Source organism: Meleagris gallopavo, chromosome 15, assembly GCF_000146605.3.
Source record: "Meleagris gallopavo isolate NT-WF06-2002-E0010 breed Aviagen turkey brand Nicholas breeding stock chromosome 15, Turkey_5.1, whole genome shotgun sequence".
Classification (NCBI taxonomy): Eukaryota; Metazoa; Chordata; class Aves; order Galliformes; family Phasianidae; genus Meleagris; species Meleagris gallopavo.
This window is the reverse complement of record NC_015025.2, coordinates 8,352,638-8,372,219: the sequence shown is the minus strand read 5'-3', so window position 1 is coordinate 8,372,219 and position 19,582 is coordinate 8,352,638. Positions and strand designations below refer to the sequence as shown.

The 19,582-nt window shown below is 44.2% G+C and overlaps 2 protein-coding genes across 2 annotated transcripts in view; both read right to left on the bottom strand.

The window, feature by feature from the left end:
- Positions 1 to 725: 725 nt before the first annotated feature.
- On the bottom strand, positions 726 to 5,620 carry RPL26L1 (ribosomal protein L26 like 1). The gene is made up of 4 exons (XM_003210284.4): positions 5,515 to 5,620; positions 4,346 to 4,518; positions 3,732 to 3,872; positions 726 to 901 (listed from the first exon to the last, which is right to left on the bottom strand). The coding sequence occupies exons 2-4, from the start codon at positions 4,511 to 4,513 to the stop codon at positions 773 to 775; spliced, it is 438 nt and encodes a 145-aa protein (XP_003210332.1). The 5' UTR covers positions 4,514 to 4,518; positions 5,515 to 5,620; the 3' UTR covers positions 726 to 772.
- Positions 5,621 to 6,467: 847 nt separating this feature from the next.
- ERGIC1 (endoplasmic reticulum-golgi intermediate compartment 1) overlaps positions 6,468 to 19,582 on the bottom strand; it is a 57,577-nt gene continuing 44,462 nt past the window's right edge. The window contains exons 10-12 of the mRNA XM_031555653.1: positions 18,663 to 18,763; positions 15,899 to 16,021; positions 6,468 to 10,246 (exon numbers count right to left, since the gene is read on the bottom strand). Coding sequence (XP_031411513.1) covers positions 10,139 to 10,246; positions 15,899 to 16,021; positions 18,663 to 18,763 — 332 coding nt within the window. The 3' untranslated portion in view covers positions 6,468 to 10,138. The remainder of the gene's footprint in view (positions 10,247 to 15,898; positions 16,022 to 18,662; positions 18,764 to 19,582) is intronic.

Genomic DNA, 19,582 nt, shown 5'->3' with positions numbered 1-19,582 from the left:
GCGCCGTGCGGGAGGCGGGGCGTCGGGAGGAGCGCTAACGGGAACCGAGCGTCTCGTCAGCGGAGTGAGACGAGTCGGGATGAAAGCGAATAACGTGAGGCTGCGTGCCTGCACGCCGATAAAAGCCGCTCAGGCAGCAGCTGGGTTCCCTCCGTTGGCGGTCAGAAAGCACGCGCGGCTCACCTGATCGCAGGGCTCTGTGCTGCAGCGCACCTCTCAACGTTACGCGCGCAAAGCTGGAACGGCCCGCATTCGTCTCCCAGCACAGCGCGAACACAGCGAGCCCTTCAGCCCTTCCCTTTCCCGAAGCACGGCCCTGCAGCCCCCCTTGTGGCACCTACGTAAGGGATTCGGATGCCGTGCTGTAAGTCTCGTGCAAGTGGTGGGGCACAGCACGCCCAGCCACCTCCTACATCTCCAAATGCAAGGTAAAATATGAAATGCGTGCAGTCTGCAGAACGTTCATTTTAAACTGTGGGCATTTCTGAGTGTTAGACATCAGATGAAAGACGGACAGACAGACAGACACACCCACTGCTGTGTTTTCAGGACTGCACCACTCTAACTTTAGCTAAGTCACACGTCTGTGGAAGAAGCCTGTTTTCAGAAGTAAGAAAGGCTTACAAAGCATTTTTGAAATAGGCACCTTTAAAACATGAGAAAGTATTTTAAAACTGACCAAACACCCTGCACCGAAACTCCCTAAAGGAGAAGACACGCAGCAATACGTTTAATTTTAACAGTTCTTTAATGGTGTCAAATAGAAAGCCATCTACTCTTGCATCTTTTCGATTGTTTCTTCCTTGTATTTGCCCTTCTCCTTGCCAACCTGGCGAGACTTTGCTTTACGCTCCAAGATCTTCTTGCGGTCTTTGTCCAGTTTTAGCCTTGTGATCACCACCTAGAGAAAGGAAAAGAAATCAGCCATCGGCATTCCAAGCACAGCAACCTGCCAGCAGCAGTAACAGCACAGCTGTGGGCTGCCTAACTGCTGGAATAAAATTGAGGGATTGAACTGCCTACAAGTTTCCCAACTTCTCCACATCCATTCAGGGAATCAGAATATATGCACAATGGCTTGCATGCACAGCCACAACATTCTAACCCACTGAAGAGCAGCCACTTTTCTGCCCAGCTACAAAGTAATCGCACTGGAGTAAGCCTGATTTTATTATTTCATTGGAACATTTGCCATTACACCAGGTGCTGCTCAGATATGATGGGTGATGCAGCAGCACAGCTGATGCCTGCTCCCAGCAGCACAAAGGAACACAACGGACCATCAGGCCTCGAGGGAATGCCCAAAGCTGCTGCAGGGAGGGTGAGATTGGTGATCAGGACTCGCTTCTCCGTGCACAGAACGGTCAGGCATTGCAGCAGGTTGTGCAGTGAGCTGCTGGAGTCACCATTCCTGGGGGTGTTCAAGAGACGCGGGGGCATGGTTTAGTTGTGGACTTGATTTTAAGGGTCTTTTCCAACCTAAATGAATCTAAGTTTATTTAAATTTGTCCATGTTTTAAACAGTGCTAAGCTTCAGAACACTGGCAAACCAGGCTGCATGCTGCTGCTGGTCACTGTCATATCACTGCTGTACTGCTTGGAATCACCAATCCATCTAGCTTAGCTAGATGGAACAGCAGAAATCCACACACGTCTGACTCACACAAAGTCATCACCTTCATGAACCAGACCTGCTGCTGACCAGCTGAACGTGGACAGCTGATATCAAGTTAGTAACACGGAGAGACAGACACAAGATAATTTGTGCAAACCATTTGCTACTGGATCCTTAATTTGTAACAAAACTGATTTTCAGTCCCTGGGTATCCTTCAGTTCCTTCTCTGGCCACAAAATTGGCAAAGAACTAAATATTTTGTATAACTGAAAGCAATACTTTAAAAAATACACTGAGGTAATCAAATCTTAAAAACCCATGTAGGCTTCAGTACAGCTGTGTGCTCCTGGTTAGTTCCACAGTACAGCAAGCTCTCAGGAATTAACTTCCATTAATTCCTACCTACCTCATCCCACTGCAAGTCTGCAGCTACACACTGCCCTTCAACTAATAACTACAGTCTTCATACAGAGCTTTTTCAAGTCCAATTTCCAGTGCAACAGAGCATTCACAGCAATGAAGGAGCAGCACAAACCTCGGTATTACCCACTATTTACCAGAGGAGTAATATCCAACTATATGCACACTGGTTCCACCACAATGTCACCCTGTACCTCAAATGTTATCACTGCACACAAGTCACTGTTGTTTTGGAATCACTCTGTTCTCCTTTTAAGTAACAACCATTCAGATCAGAAAACCTGCTACAACCAGCACTTCAATATACACGACAGGTCTGAAGCACTCCGATTTCATCTGCTTCAAACCAGGTTTTGGCTAAGCTTTCTGCTTACTTTAAAACGATTTGCTATTATGATCTAAACAGGCTTTGCCAGGTTTTCACTAACTCTGAATACTGTAGGATGGCTGGGCTGAGACCAATAGGATGAAGTTCACCAAGAACTGGTCCTGCTGGGTCCTGCACTACGGCCACAACCCCAGGCAGTGCTACAAGATTGGTGCAGTGGCTGGAAAGCTGTGTGGAAGGACAGATCTGGGGGTGTTGGTCAACGCTTGGCTGAGCGTGAGCCACCACTGAGCCTAGGTGGCCAAGAAGGCCAATGGCATCCCAGCTTGTATCAGAAGTAGTGCTGCCAGCAGGAGCAGGGAGGTGCTTGCTCCCCTGTACACAGCCCTGATGAAGTTGCACCTTGAGTACTGTGTTGTTTTGGGCCCCTCACTACAAGAAACACACTGAGGCCCTGGAGTGTGTCTGGAGAAGGGCAGTGAAGCTGTGAGGGGTCTGGAGCACAGCCCATGTGAGGAATGGCTGAGGGAGCTGGGAATGTTTAGAGAGACACTGGGGAGACCTTATTGCTCCCTATAACTGCCTGAAAGGAGGTTGTGGCGAGGTGGAGGTCAGCCTCTGCTCCTTTGTAACCAGTGACAGGATGAGAGGGAATGGCCTCAAATACACCAGGGGAGATTCAGGTTGTGTATTATGAAAAATTTCTTCTCTGAAAGAGCAGCAAGGTGTTAGAACAGGCTGCCCAGGGAGGTGATTAAGTCACCACCTGTGGAGACAGACATTCAAGAACCATACAGATGTGGCACTGAGGACATGGTCAGTGGGGAAATATGGCCCATAGATGCACATTTGGACCAGCAGATCTTAGAGGTCTTTTCCAACTTCAGTGATTCTATGACTATGAAATCATTCCAGGCTGAAACTGGATTCAGACAAGATTAGTGCAGAATAGTCATAAGAACAAATCACCATTCTGAGCATCTATTGAAACATTTCAACCACTTCCTAAATCAGTGCAAATGCCATGTAGAAAAGATAAAGGATTACTCTAAATGATCCATCCCCTAAACAATCAATTAAAAAAACTACCCATGCTTTAGGAGCTCAAACCTTTTCCAGAAAGTACTGTTAGAACATCCCAGTTTGCAACAACTCCAATAAATAAGCCTCAGAAAGCCCCTGCTTCCAAACATTACTTCTCTGTTAGCATGAGATTTAAAATCTCTTTGTTTATTATCAATGCACACCCCAAACAATCTCAATCCATCCATCAGGCAGTAACAAAGTTCTACCCATGCAAACAGCAGTTTCTTCATTTGCCAGCAAGGTCTCCCAGTGCCCTGCAGAGCTCCCTTCACAGCCCATACCTTGCTGGGATGGATGCCCACGTGCACAGTGGTGCCGTTGGCCTTCTCACGCTGCACACGCTCAATGTAGATGACGTACTTCTTCCTGTACACCTGCACCACTTTGCCGATCTGCTGCCCTTTGTAATGACCCCGGACAACCTAAACAAGGAGACACAAAGGATTCTTTCCCAGGACATTCAAAACACCCCTGTAGCAATTATCAGACCTTAAGGAACACAATATAATTATCCTAACCGAAAACCAGAACTGTAAACTCTAATTGTGTCAGCAAGAGATAAACTATTGGACAATTTAAATGATGGAGGAAAATGTAACGGATCAGAATTGTATCTTTTCCTCACTTGGCCTACAGTGAGGAATCAGTCTAATCAACCCACTTCAAATCTTTTCAACTAGGAAAAGTCCTTCTGCTGCTGCCAGCAGTTTGGGTTTCTCACATCTCCCAGCTCACTGATGTGAGGTCAGGAAACATTCCATAGGACAAATCTCTGACTACATCAATCCTTACTCTGCCCAGAGTTGTGGTAACGTTCTATGAACAACTTTGGTCCTAAAAAACAAAACACGATCAAAACCTGAAACGTGACTCAAACATCAGACAGCACAGCTACCTGGACTTCGTCATCCTTGCGGATGGGCATGGAGCGCACGTTGTATTTCTGCCGCAGCTCCTTGGACAGCGGGGAGGACATTATTTTCCTCCGGATGTGGGACGGGGCATTGAAGTGCCGTTTGCGGTTCTTGCTGCGGTCTGAAGTTACAAATGGGTTGAACTTCATTTTGGCTGCACAAAGAAAAGCAGTTTGAGAGACCTGTAAGTCACGCTTATCAGCTACACACATAAAGCAAAGCAAAACTTAAAAACACATTCTGACTTCATTTAATGCTTTTCCTCTCATTCCGAATTTGTATATCCATATAATTTAGACTTCAAACAAGGTTTAAGCCTTCCACGAGTGACCATGACTCCACGGACTGACAGATGTGCCTGTGTGCATACGAGACAGTATCTTGTAATGCAGAGTTCCCTGTAGTCACAAGTCAGGACACCTTACTGACTTCTATTCATTTCACACTGCTGCACACCTGCTTTGTTTAAGAGGTGAATGTGTATTGCAGGCTTCCCCTGACACGATGTTCACAAACCTTAGAGATCTCTAATAAGATGTAACACCAGACCTTGCAGCACACAACAGAGCACATCCGATCTCCTCCAACTCTTAACGGCTGCAGCGCTGGCCTGCGAGAGCTACACCCAACTGACACAGGCAGCACAAGGTGCTTCTGCTCAGCCACACGATCCAGGCCGCACAGCAGGCTGTGACACCCTGCAAACCTAAGACCAGAGGCGGCTGCCCACACTGCGTTAATCGAATCACCCATTAGCAGAGAAAGTATTAGAGGAATGACATCTATCCGGAGTCAGCAATCCAAACCGGCACCTGAGTGCAGTTCGGCCTGACTTCAGGCCGGAGTCGTGCCGGATCCGCCCACAATCCCTGGCCGAAAGCCCGCAGGGCCCTCACCCCCCCGGGGCCCCTAAGCGCGGCGCAACCGTTCCCCATCAGCAGCCCCCGGGAAGGCTCAGGCCGCCCGGCGGCAGCGATAAGGCCTCAGGCGACCGAGCCCCCTCCCGTCCCCCTCCCGCTTCCTCGACCGGGCCCCACCGGGGCCGCCGCGGAGTCCCCATCACGCCTCAGGCACCGGGGAACAGCTCGGGGCCGCCCCGCGGAGGATGGCGACGGATTAAAAAAGTCCACCTCGGGCGCAGAAACCTCACCCGCTGCTGCCTCCGCGACAGTCCCCGGAAAAAGGAGGACGAGGCACTTCCGCTTCCGCAAGCGGCCGCCGGACCCGCGCCAAAGGCCATGCGAGAAGCCGGGACCGGCTGCGCCCCCTTGCGGCCGGAGGTCAACTGCGCAGGGCTGCTGGTACCCAGGCGGCATCTGCTGGGTCCCGGCCGGCATTCCAGCTCCGGTTCGCACCCAGACATCCTCTGGAAACCGCTCGGATTCAAATTTTTCAGCCCAGACCGCCATTGCGGTAACTTTCCTGCAACTGTGTGCACTGTCACTCCACCACTCCTTCACACCTAACGTACCTGCATGCACTGCCTGTGCTCCCAACAAACACTGTGCGATTACTTTGCTGCTCTCCCCGAGCACAAGTTTATTTCCAAGGAAATTATCTCACGGCAGAAGATGCTCACAGAAATGACCCAAACCACCCTCAGGGAGGAGCAGCACAGCACCTCCGGGGGGGTTGGATTCCCGGAGGCAGGCAGGAGCCATCCCAGGCGGGATGCCCAAATTCACTGCGTGGAATGTTTCAGTATTTCATCTTAGCTAATTGCCTCAATGCATTTCCAAATACTTTGTGAAGCAAGGCTAAAAGGAAATTAAAGAGAGGAAGGACAAAAAAGTGTTACTTAAACACTGAGTGGGCGAAGCCAAATCTGAGCTGCAAGCACAAATCATTCACACACCGCACACCTCATTCAAGGAAACAAACGAGGAGGTGAGGACACTCGGTGCTGTTCAAGCCCAGCACTGGATGTCCAGACATGACTCAGTGCTGATTACAACAGAGCCTCGTGGCAACTTTCCGCAGTGTGACCTGGCCTGAAGTGATTTCATTGTGTGATAACGCTCAGTTCATTGAAATAATTATTAAGAACAAACCAAAAAAACCCCTTTACGTTGATTTTGCAATGGCAGTGCAACAAGAAGCCAATCCAAACACAGAAGAGTTTTATTTTTAATTACAGAACTAAAAAAAAGCTAATAGTTTATTAACATAAGGTTGCAAATTAAAGGGGAGATGTGAAAACTCCTTAATAAACTCCATTGTAAAAATGCAAGATTTGTGCTTTACACGCTGCCTTGACACAGGGCAGGACAACAAACCCTGCCTGTTGAGAAATACCCCCCTGCCATCCTGCAGCTGAACCTCCAAACGGCTGTTCTAAAGCAGATACTCACTGCAGACATTTCCAGCTCCAACAGTTCTGCGTAACACACAAATAAAAAGCAAATTTAAACAAGAAATATTCCGGAAATTAATTCTAACCATTGCCATCTACACTGCAGATTTCGCTTTTTACAGAGCAGTAGTTGAATGCAAATATTTGATAGATCAAACATTCACAAACACACACTCATTTTTTTTTACTTTTTCATCCAATTTCTTTTTTTTTTCCCCCTAAAAGCTCCTCAGCAGCCCACACAGTGCCTATACCCTACAAAGCACAGCTCTGCAGCTTCCCCAGAGCTACAATTCTAACTCCAGTGCTGCAAAGCATCCTATACTGCACGTTCTCATTGCATGATGCAGCGTAGCTTCAGAGAGGTTTATTTAAACCAGAATATACACAAGCTGTACACATTTTACTTCCTACAGGGTTATTTCTCCTAGAAAACCACAAATATTTCTGTCAGAATACTGATTTGAAGGAGCAAATCCAAGCATATGGATGAACACCTACAAAAAATGGTTTTCCTTTCACTATGGCTTGAAAACATTTTTGCTTGCATTGATGTTTCAAAGTGTACCTATGCTCATTTTGCCCCTAAAACGTGTTTGAGACTGGAAGTGAAATGCAGTGACACGTATATGCACGGGGCAGTACAGCAGGAACCACCTCGCCTTCACATTTGGAGAGATTAAGAGTGAATCCTTCTGTAAACAAATGGTGCAGCAACATGATGTGATGCAGCCGGCTACATGCGAGGGATAAGCGTGCTGCAACGTACAGCAGACCTCAAAGTCAGCCTTGGCTTGGCAGCACTCAGAGGCTTTGCCCTGGCTCAGAGAACTAAGGTGCAGGCTGTTTCTTTTGCCAGAACTTGAGTACAATCTGATTTCCACATTTAGCAAAAATAAAAAAGTGATTTATTACATTATTGCAGTGGACGTTTTGGCAGTGAAAGCAAGTGCACCGAAGTATGCATCTGTTATTTCCAAAAAAAGCCAAACAATCTCAGTGATCTGGTTTAAGGAACTGGCCTGAACTGCACAGAAGGCAGCACTACATCCTGAGAGAGGAGGAGGAGGGCAGAAAAAGCACGCTGGGGGCATGAGAGACAGAGGCATTGCAACCAACTTCGCTAGTTCTGAGGAAATTCTAATAGGGAAAAAACGTCAGAAAACTAAGAGCACAACTGTGCTAGAGATGCCTCAACAAGACATTAAAATTGCACCCTTGTAATCCACCAGGTTCACAAGGTACGAGCAAAGAGTCAGCAAATTCAAGAAGGAAAGACGAGGACATTTTTGCTTTAAGCTTCAGTTGGTGGCAGTAGATTGGAGGAAATCCTTCAGGCGGCAGCAGCAAGAATTGCAATGGAAAAACCCCAGGCTGCCGGCAGGCATCACTGCCACCTCGTGGGGACCGCTGACGGACAGACGGACGCGCACAGCAAAATGAAGACAAACATCTCATTTTCAAGTTGATTTTTGTAAATGGAAAAAATGTATAAAATCTATCCATACATTAATAGATACAGGAAGTTACACAATCCAGTTTACACCTAAAGGAACAGCAATCAGTCCATAATAAGAACAGGGAATATTCCAATGCTGTAACTTGTCAGAAGTCACTACAGGGCAGAGAATGGGTGTCTGTGTGTGGGGGGGAGGTTGTTGGCCTTTTCATTTTTCTTTTTTTGGTCGTGTGTGTGTGTGGATAAAACTGGAGACCTTCCCTACTTCCAAAGCAGTGAGACAATTTCAACAGACACGTATTAGGAATACTTTTGAAATGCATCTGACTCTAGCATTAACACTGATAATTCAAAGATTCATATTATTCCAACATGATGTTTGGATACTTTTGCCTCCAGAAAAGGGCAATGGACAGTAGATACTACCCAAGAGAAATCCTGCACCTGTCTTAGACTTTATAGCACTGATTAAGGATTTTTATCCATTCTGGAACGCTTAAAAATCCATGTATCCTCAGCTCAGACACATACAAAGCATGCAGAGACAGTTACTAACCAAGGAACACCTAGGAGGCTATGGAAAATGGACCACTGGTCCATTGGTCAACTTTGTAGTGAACTCACACCAACCATTGCATGCAAGCCGCACCTGGCAATCGTTCTCCCCTTGCACCTAAAGTTACTGGAGGGCTCAGAAGACAAGGCCTGAACAAATGGGCATGGAAGTTCAGTACCACTTTAAGGAATAGAACAGAACAACTAGCAGGGGTGTTTGTGGGAATGCCTGCCCCGCTACTGCTGTACCTGTGGGTGAACAGTGTCAGTGTAGGGCTCAGAAAAGATGCCTGGCTGAATTGTAAAGAACAGGTAGGCACCTTAAACCATGAACAGACAGACTTCTGTGTTGTACAGGTGTATTCAATATACACACACAAAGCAAGACAGTAAGCTGTGCTCATTCACCCAGAAGGCTGCACCGTTTTTTTTCTGAACACACAGAATGGAAAACTGCTTTTCATAATAACAACAACAACAATAATAATAATGCAGAATGCAGTTCAGATTTCTGGGTGGTCTGTGTTTAAAATAAAAAAAAACAAGAAGAAAACCAACAGAAGAAGGAATAAAAGCTAACACTGTAAAGACAACTACTCCCTTTCAAAGCAAAGGCCACATAAAACTGTGTTGCTCAGTTTGGTTTTTACTTCATGCCACCTGTAAACACAAGACTGGTATTCAGTTTCTGGGAAGAAATTAAATCGCTTTTACATCCAGAGTAAAAGGCCCTCCTCTGCCTGGACCACAGATTATCCAGGAAAAGGTAGCTGGGGGATGGTTTCTTTCTCAAATTTGTTCATTTCAGTAAAAAGGTCATATCTGAACCAAAGAGCTTTCCATAAAAGCACAAGACATTTCTTGATGTTATTTCTGCCCTCTGTCTCTAAGGCCTGCTATGGGAACTAACACTTTCCATTCCTCACCAACAGATACATCACCTTTTGGCACCAAGGGTGGAATTTCTTCCTAATGTATAATTCTCCTTTATATGTAAGTTGATTGTCTAATCATGCAAATCCAACAAATTCCAAAAAGTGCCACAAGACAGCTTAACTCTTTGCAATCTACTACCTAGCTTGTATACTGCCATAGGAACCTCCCCAAGAAGATGCTACTATCCTTACTTAGATCTGACAGTGTATTTCATATAGGGCATTTCAACTTCTCTTTCTGGGGGTACAGAATCAAAATCCAAGACATGATTGCATTAATTTTTGTTGTTTTGCTCTCAGAGCTCTGAAACGCATCGAGATTTCTTTGATTAGTTGAAGAGGTCTTCACTGAACAGCCTGATTAGAGAAAAACGCACTGATTCAATCAAATAGAAAATAAAGACAAAAACAGGTAGTGGTAGGTTTCTCAATCTTTGCTCCTGCCCTTGAAGACTAGTTTAGAGTTTCACTGCTACTGCATTTTCCCCAGCTGGATCTTCTTCCAGGCTTCTGATGCTGTGAAAATGCAGGAGTCCAGGATTCCAGCTACAGTAAATGTTCCCCCAATGATGGCACATATCTGAAAAGTACGAAAGAGGAAACAAATGTCAGTGATGAGGCAAACGTTTACGCAGCTTGAAAATGAGGAAAGATATTGCCTACTGTAGGGAGTCTTTTGGAAGCACAGTAAGAATTGGGTAATGGTACCGGGGTTGTAATTACATGATACTCATTCAGGAAAACTCTTCTGTACAGTGGAATAACTTAGTGCTATCTGGAATCACTGTAGCCTGAGCCAATCATAAAACCCAACTCCTAAGAGAGTACAGAATGAACCCTGTTCCTTTCTAAACTCCACCTAACAGTGCTTTCTAGAAGTCCAGTGTTGCTCATGTATTCCTACTTCTGTTTTCTATTATAAATATCATGGCCTTGTAGTCTTTTCCCTATTTCACAAGATGCAGCATTTGCAGACAGGCAAAAGACATTTAAATAGCATGTTAAGGATAGTGACTAACAGAAAAGTGTAGCTACCAACGACACCTACAGCTAAGCCTGTCTAACACTTTCCATTACAAGTGCTGCTACTAAAGCACTGCCAACTTAACTGTTTGTGGGCCAAAGTTTTCCATACAAGATGTCTTGGGTAGCATTATAAAGATATACATACATAAATATCAGCAAAAACACAGAATCATTTTCAAGAAGACAGGGAAAAAACTAGTCTCCTGATTTTCGTAACAGCTTAAGTCAGTTCTCAAATGCTAGAAAAACACCAAAGTATGACATTTCAAACTAAAGGTACTTCTGCTTGGAGCACCCCAAACCAGAGGGCACCAGTTTCAGACTTCACAACACACTGCTTCCATTCTTCTAGTTATGAAATAAGGACAACGCCAAAGCTGCCTCCCAAGGAAACTGTGAAGGAAAATGCTTTTAAAGTGTTTGATACTACGACGATAGCTGTCCTTGTGAATACACACAGCTTGTGTGCTGGACCAGGTTCACACAAAGCACCTGTCACTAACAACCCTGTGTGATGGGAAGAAACGCTGCTTGCAGGGTGCTGCCCCACTGCGTGCACTGAACAAGGCTATGCTCACATGGAAAGTATGATACAGAGTAATGTAACCTAATAACATTTAACAGCCAAGTGGTAATTACACAAGACCTGGCATTTCATAACGCCCACATTTTTGCCTTCATAATTGTGCTGCTCTTTGAATTTGGTCTTTCACACGTAATTCATTGTGTAGGATTAGGTGGCTCTCAGAGCAAGAGACACTGTGCCACCGAGGGCAGGGCAAGACACAGAGCTTATCTCCTGAGAAGGGCCTGCCTCGGGAAAGGGGATCTTGCTGTGATCCAGGAGTTGAGAGGGAGAGCAAGGAAGCCCAGATTAGTAAACTAGAGTAGCAGGGGAATTCAATGCAGCTAGCACAGAGGGGAAGTGAAGCCACACTGGACCTACTGCATGTCCCCAAGAACATTAAATCCCACAAGCAAAGTGACACAGAAAAGTGACAGAAGAGCAAGAGCATTGGGTTCAGCAGGGAGATGGCAGTGGCAATAGAACAAACAGGTCATTAATGCTGAGTGAAGGCTGCAAGAAATGCAGCAGCCCTCATTTACACGCATATCTGTAACCGTAATATTTGTGTTCAGTGAGATGTGGAGAAGCAGCAGAGATAGCAAGGCAAGGTAAACATGACTTCTGCAGGAAGGCTGGCATTCCAGAAGATAAAGGCTTCAGAAACCAGAGCACCAGCCCGAGGGAATGCTAGCAATTCTAGGGGACAAGCCCTCCGTGCTGCCCTCTGCCTGCTGTTGTTGTCCCCCCCATCCCAGCATGATGCAGGGTGACTTTTGGGGGAAAATGACAGCAATGGAGTTGGGTTATTTCAGTTCTGGGCAGCTCAGCTGATGCAATATTTACACCGCAAACAGAAAGACTGTCTAACACTAAGATTCTGCATCATATGGTAGGAAAATCTGATTTCGGTGCAGCACTACAAGAGGGGGGGGGAACAGAAAAAATATATATTCATCTGCACTGTACTGCTGTGTACTGCACAGTGTTTATGAGTCACACACACCTGGCATTTGCTTGGAGCCTGCCTCCCAGCACGCACACAGCTTGGCTCTGTTGCGACAAAACCAGGCAGTGCTGGGTTGGTCTCCAGGTCAGCACAGAAGCTGCACCATCGCATTTCCGAATGCAGTGCTGGAGGAAGTCAGGCATCTTGCACTTATTCATATTTAATGGAGTTTTATACTGGGAATGATGTGTGTTTGTCCCCATGAGTTTGATTCAGGCCTAACTATTAAAAGAAGAAGGAAAAGGAATACAGAAATGTAATTGCAGAATGGAGAGATCATGCAGTGTGGGATACACAGGAGGCTTTTTATTACTTTTGTATAGAGGCTGGTGTGCAGGCTGAAGGACACCAGTGGGTATGGAGGAGGAAATGCAGCAAGACAGACGACAGAAGGGCAAAAGTCGGGTACGTGGTTGTGGAACTCGTCCCGTAAGATGTTTGAAAATCTGAAGATGATTTTAAAGATCAAAGGAGACCTGTAGGAGCACCAGGTAATTCCCAATATGGTAAGCCGGAGAATTCTACCCAGAGATTTTTGGCTGACCTGCAGCACATCTTGTAGAACACCATTATCTTGGCTGTAAAAACTCCATGGACTGAATCTGTGCTACCGGCTGGCAACAAGTCCCACAGTGGAAATAATTTTCCCCACAACCATTTTTTCCAATCATTTCCAGCTTAATTCCTTTCATACCAAGCGGGCTGACTGCTCCTCTCATATCAGGAAGAAATCTTTATTCTTCTTTTGAATTTTGAATGTTTCACCAGAAATTTGTCTCATTTTCTGCCCGCTGTCCCCTTCCAGCCTCTACACTGACCTCGTGATAAAACCCTTCTTTCTGCTTGGCCATTTATATGAATGCACAAATTTTCAGCAGCAAAACTTCCTCCCTTTCTCCGTAACCTCAACCACAAATCTATGAATGACTTCTCTTTCTGGGAAATACCTTAATTTTAAGCAGTATGGTTTAAGAGGCTCAAACTCCTGTGTTCAACACTGCATCAGCTGTGTGTGGTTAACCCTGGGATCCACTGCAAATTCACCATGTGCATCAGTGGTAACACTGACTTACAAGCAATATTCTTAGAACTGAATTTTTTTCAAGCCTGGCATGTAAAATAAAATAAATCCTAAACCATTGCCTTTGTCCTACACAGGAAACACCTCTAGCATGGTATAGAAAATAACTCTCCATATCACAAAAACCATGGAGCAGGCATGAGTCTGAGTGCTGAAACACACAGCACAGTGGTTCAGCTGGGAATACAGAAGACCAGGGATCAACACACTGATCTTTTTGGAAGGCAAATGTAGGACTAACAAAGAGGATCAGATAATCTCCCCAGCAACAGAAACTCCTTTGGCTTTCTATTTCTATTGAGCAGTCAATACACCTCTCACCTGACTGCCCCACATGGGACTGTCCTTTCTCAGTGCCCCTCCAATATCAGTGCTGTTGACCTGACAGGCAGCCAGCCACACAATGTACTGCATTTCCAGCTCTGTTAATGCTTCTTTTAAACCCACAGCAGTCTCCCACACCCCAGAACAAATTTCAATTTGCTCTGGTTCCCTAGCAAACAATCTGTTCAGTGAAAGATGCCACAGCACCCACTCCAAGTCTGTGTGCTTTTTTAAATTAAGCAGCTGCTGCTCAGAAATAGATTATGAGTTCCCATGGCCCCACTGAGCAATGACTCCAGATGCCCCAGCACATCTCTGCCTGGGCCAGGTTGCTGCAGTCTCTGCTGCTGGTCATGAGCTGGTCTCCAGAGCAACTGTGATGCAAAAGGCCACACTGGATACACAGGAAGGGGCTAGAGCAGTGGAAAGGACAATAGAGTACATCGTGTCATCAAAACAGGGCAAGGAAACCTAGGACAAAAAGTGTGTTAATCGCCTGCCACCCTGCTTCCCTTCAGCCTTGTCAGTACCACCTTGAATACTGTAAAGCTTAAAGTGCAGCATATGCACCAAGCCAAGGCTGCCCTAGTATAAAACATTTCCACCCAAATGAGTGCAAGAGCAGATCTTCTGCACCAGGTGAGCCACGCTGATAGCCATGCTACAGCATATCTGTAATAACAAGGATCTGCCTCTACGTCAGCCACCTCTGAAAGGGGCCTGGCAAAGCTGTGTACAACACACCGTGTAACAGCTACTGCAGATATTGTCATCCATATGTTTCCATAGGAATGATGTTACATTGGAATGGCCTCAAGTGAGCTGCTTCAGATTACAGCCATTTAAGACCAAAGTAGATAACAGACAATTCTAAAACTCTTCTTCAGCAGCACACAACTGCCAAACTGTACAGACTGGACAGGGCAAAGTTCTAGCAGGGTGGTATCAAATCCAAAGGTCACTGTGGCAATCAGTGAGAAAAGCCACTCCTGTGGACCCCATATGTGAATTCTGAAGCATAGCATCACTTTCAATGAAGACATCATCTATATGCATCCAATGCAAGCAGTGGACACAACAAAGAATAATGCCAGCTATTTGTGACATCTAAACATTGTTCCTCTTAAAAACACCTCCATACTTCCACCCCTAACAAGAAGCTTGAGAAACCTATGAGAGTATACTGTTAGGAAAAGAATTAGAGGCAGTATGAGATGCCATATCATAAAATGCTGATGTTTGATCTTTTCTAAGATTACGTTTTGAAGCCAGGCAGACACGCTAAGGAGACAAAGTCTTAATAGGTGACGGGTTTTGCTTTAAGCCTCTTTGTCTTGGTTTTTGTATATCCCAGAGATCACACACATCTCTGATGTTGAGTGAAAGGAACTTAGTGTTCATCAAAAGCCGCAAAATCAAAATCCTTAAGTGCAACATAGCCATACTGTTTATATGTTACTTTCTATTAACAGAGTCAAACTGTTTAAAAATCAATATCTGAGGTCTTATTCCAACCAATTTATTAGCTACTTTACATTCTTCCATGCCTCACTAGCACAAGAGACCACAGTTTATATTTTAAGCCAGTATCCTCAGGACACATTTTTTAAATATCTGGAAGATCTTCAAATAACTTTTTGTCTAGTTAGCAGTTTGGGCAGTACAGCTTTGCTACAGAAACCAAGATCAGTACTGCAGAATGTTATCTGAATGGATCAGAACACAGCTGGTAGGAAAACACCTCTGAAATGTTATGATGTAGCTCTTCTCCACTTCTGCCTAAGAGCAGATACCTGGAACAGGCATACCCATATTAAACCAAGCAGCCATACTGAGTTAAACAACTGCCCTGCCTTCTCTGCAAGTTAGGCCTCATCATTAGTGAGGCAGCTTATTGCAGCCTGCTTTACTGCATACCTCATTAGTTTAGTTCCAAGTTTCTGGCATGTTGCAATCGTGTTCACCTACCCAGACAGAGTTTGGAGCTTCTGGAATAGGATAATTTTCTTTCTTCTTGTGCCTACCTATTAAATCAAATTGTCAGAGTATAGGATCAGCCAGTTACCTCACTTACACTTCACAGCACTGACGTGGTGATGTACTGTTTTATTTCAATCATGTCACAATGCCCTGAAGCAGAAACTCAGTTCTTCTGGGAAAGTAAGGCTTGGAAGAGAAATGGAAAGCAGGCAGGAGAAAGAAGAACCACAGACTTTGAGTAACTCACCGATGTGATAAACCTGTACAAAGGCTGTCGCCTCTCTGTGTATTTCACCGTGATGGGACTCAAATCATAACGAAACCAGATAGCTGGGATAATGCGGCCAGTGTGACTGTAGGCTACATACTCCTAGAAAAGAAAGCAGAGAAAAATTACACAACATAAACAATCTCATTCTGCATACAGTGGCTGGTCCCTAATTTACTGTTCTGTACTAAATATCAACTGAAGAAGTAAACAATTAACTCTGGTATGACACTCTTTTCTCTATCCTTATCAAATGGGAAAGCAATTTCTTCATATTCTGACTGTGATACAGCTGGGAACAGAGTCATGGTGCTTAGTAGTAAAGAGCCTGTCACTGATTCCTCCAGTGTAGATCTGCTCTACTTAAATACAAGGAGACTGTAAACGGTTGTAGATGAAGTTTTTGTACTGTCAGTATGTAAATCATAAAAAAATTCATCAAACAAACAGAACTTAGTTAACAACAACCTGAAAATCCCTGCTTGTCTGTGCACTCAGAACAGCAATCAGCAATTCCTGTCTGTGAGACCCCTGCACACTGAAACGAACGTGAATGCTTTGCTCACTCGGTGTGAATCATGTAGAGCAATTTAAAATGAATCCTCTGAAGACCCATTTCGTACATTTGAAAATCATGCTGAAAACCAGAATGCTACTATATACAGAAAAAAACCTGTCAAAAGGTCCCAAAAATATTGCAAGTTGGTTGAAGACAGACATCTTTAGATTTCCAGTGATAACCTCATTTACTCTATTTCTGTAATAACTGCTACAGTGCAGTGTATCAGCAATGGATCAATACCCTGTTAAATCACAGAGCGCAATGCTAATGTAGAACAAACACTAACATCAGCTTAGCATCAATTGACACATCTTTCGGAGCTAATATTTTGCCTGTGCTCTCAGTTTCAAAGATTAGGGCATTGATTTCAACAGACAAGAAAAAAAAATCTGCTGAGGAGTCAGCACAGAGCCAGCAGCACGTGCAGAGCGCACCCTGCAACTTTACCCAGTTGTTCTTCCCTTCTTTTATCCCTATGACAGGACTGCCAACTCAGATGACCTTTTCAGTTTCAGTTCTCCTTCCTGCAGAGGCAAAGACAAGCTCATATACTTTGAAAAGATGAAGAAACAATAAGCAATAAAACACCCATGAGCATGATACAAAAAAGACAACTTTACTCTCCACGAGCTCAGAGGGAATCAATGAAACGACCTTAACTGGTCATATGTAACTCCCAAATTTCCCTCGTCCTCTTTTTTTTCCCCTCAAAGAAAATAAAAGCAGCAGAACTGTGCTGCAATGCCCAGTTTGAGTGTTTTCAGGGCTCTTACTGCAGACATTCTGCAGTGTAGGTTAAGATAGTGCCTATTTGGGTAAGTGGGGAAGCAGAAGACCTAGAAGGTAAAGGGGGAGAAAAGAAGCCAGCCACACCTCCTTCATCTCATCACACAAGCCAACCTATGGCAGATTGTTCTAATGCCTTCCAATTTCTGTTTCCCACTAATAAGTATGGGAGTCAAAGACTAAACACAGTGATATGAGAATTTCTATTTTTAATGAGAAACTGCAGAAGTAGCACTGTTTTTCCATGCTTCCATTTTGACAGAACTGGCTTCATCTTTCTTTCCTCTCCCCTTTTCCCCACCAACAGTTCTGCTGCAATGAGTCAGTCTTGGCTGAACTTGCAACCATAATCACAGAAGTGTCAAGAGCTCCTGCTGTCTATTCTCCAAATTGCTTTCAGAACTTGTGTCACAAGAGTCTTATCAGAACAGCAGTAGTGACATTAAGCAGAAAAAAATATATCGTAAACTGAACAGGGAGACATCCAAATCACTGGGACACACTGTACCAGCAAACCTCAAAGCTGCAAGACAGGAACACTAATCTGAGAACTAGTCCATAAGAGCGTGTGCTTGAATCTCAGCTATGACACATTAGTAGTCATAGACACTAGAAAAAGACTCTAGACTTTCACTTAGCACCTGAATGGCAAAATGTTTTTAACTGAATGAGAAATTTTACCTTAATAATTAAATAGGGTCTTTTCCCTCCAGCCTTCCAACACACTTTATTATGAAATTTACTTATATCTGTTTATTGTAAACTTATTCAAGAATTATAAAGTTACAACAACTAACATAATCCACTAATAAAGTAGATGATGTTTACTAGTAAGTGTTACGTATTTGGTGCTGCAGATACCACAGATAAAAAATCCTTAAGAAAGTTACCTCCTTGGTCAGCTAAACTGACTGGCAGTTCTGTAAGCCAGCTCCAGTGCCATATGTTTTGATAATTTATTTGTCTGACACATCCATCACAATTGAGACTGTTTTATTAACAAAACTATGTGGAAGTACCTTCAGATGGATTCCAATTTCCATTCAAATCCCTCTTAACTCAAATCACAAGAACTGCAGCACATACAAATCTTCCACATATTACAGAAATCTACATTAGCTAAATTGACACGATAAATTCAGGAATAACAACACTGTACTCCAAAAGAAGACCAATATGTGCTCTGACTTGTCCTCACAATCCTAATCCTAGTAAGCACCAGCACTGCTCTCAAGAGCTTCAGTTCCTCCTCCTCCCAGCAGAGGCTACTGCTCACCTACAAACAAATGCACGTGGCTGTGGAGATGTGTAAGAGGGAGGAAGAATGGTGAATGAAGATCCTCCATGCATCCACTGGGCTGCAATGAGGAGTTTTTCTGAGACCTGCTTCTTTACCTTATTAGCGACCGTATACTGGTAGGAGTATCGCTGTTTGCCACTCATGTCTTCGTACACTGTTGGGACTATCTTCAGTATGTAGTCATGAGAGGCTAGAGCTGTGGTCACAAAAGGAAAGTATAAATCAGCACTCAGAGAAAGGAATCACAGCCTCCATAATATTCCAAAGTAAACATGGGAAATCAACTAAAACATGTAAACTGACAGACAAGGCATCTCCTTCCTGCTTATCTTGTACATTTGGGTCACTTGAAAATTCCTATCTGCTTGTAACTATAAATGATTGGCACCACAAAAAGCTGTCCTGGTGAGATCAAGCACTAGCTCAGGTTAGAACTGCAACTCACTCAGCTGCTTCTGACAGAAAGTGCTGAGGCACCACACTTGCATGGTCCCAATTCTTCTGAGCATCCAACTTTACTTCTTTCTCTCCCCTCCTCCCACAGCTGTTTAACAACTACTCAATCCTTTTTCATTACTTAAATGGCTAGGGCTATTTTCTATTTTGTATCTGCTGAAACAGTTTTGAAACAGAATTTAAATTATTTTTGTGCAGAATCCTTTTGGTTAAGTGTAACACAAAGACATACAAGAGAAAAAAAAATAAATGCTGTCTAGCTTCAGGAGCAGCCATAGAAATTTTGTTCCAATAAATGGATAAGACCTATATTCTGTAGAAACCTGAAGAGTTTAAGGAGAAAAACTAGGCTGAATTGTAGCATGCACTTGAAATTTCTTTTTTTTGTTACTGGTCATGAAGAAGGGCAGTGAAAAAAAAAATCTATCTCCCATTTTCTGAGCAGAACTTAAGCCATGAGCAAACTTACAACTTAAGAACAAGGAAAACTTTTAGTTGTGGTTGCTGGAGCAAAGGAGACCTGTAAGAATATACTGTGGATTTAAAAAAAAAAAATCTG

Excerpts from the sequence above, each read along its gene's own strand:
- RPL26L1 (XM_003210284.4), bottom strand. The coding sequence starts at position 4,513 with ATGAAGTTCAACCCATTTGTAACTTCAGACCGCAGCAAGAACCGCAAA. Across the intron at positions 3,873-4,345 it reads GCAAGGATGACGAAGTCCAG|GTTGTCCGGGGTCATTACAA; the intron begins GTAGCTGTGCTG and ends CTCCTTGTTTAG. Across the intron at positions 902-3,731 it reads TGGGCATCCATCCCAGCAAG|GTGGTGATCACAAGGCTAAA; the intron begins GTATGGGCTGTG and ends TCCTTTCTCTAG.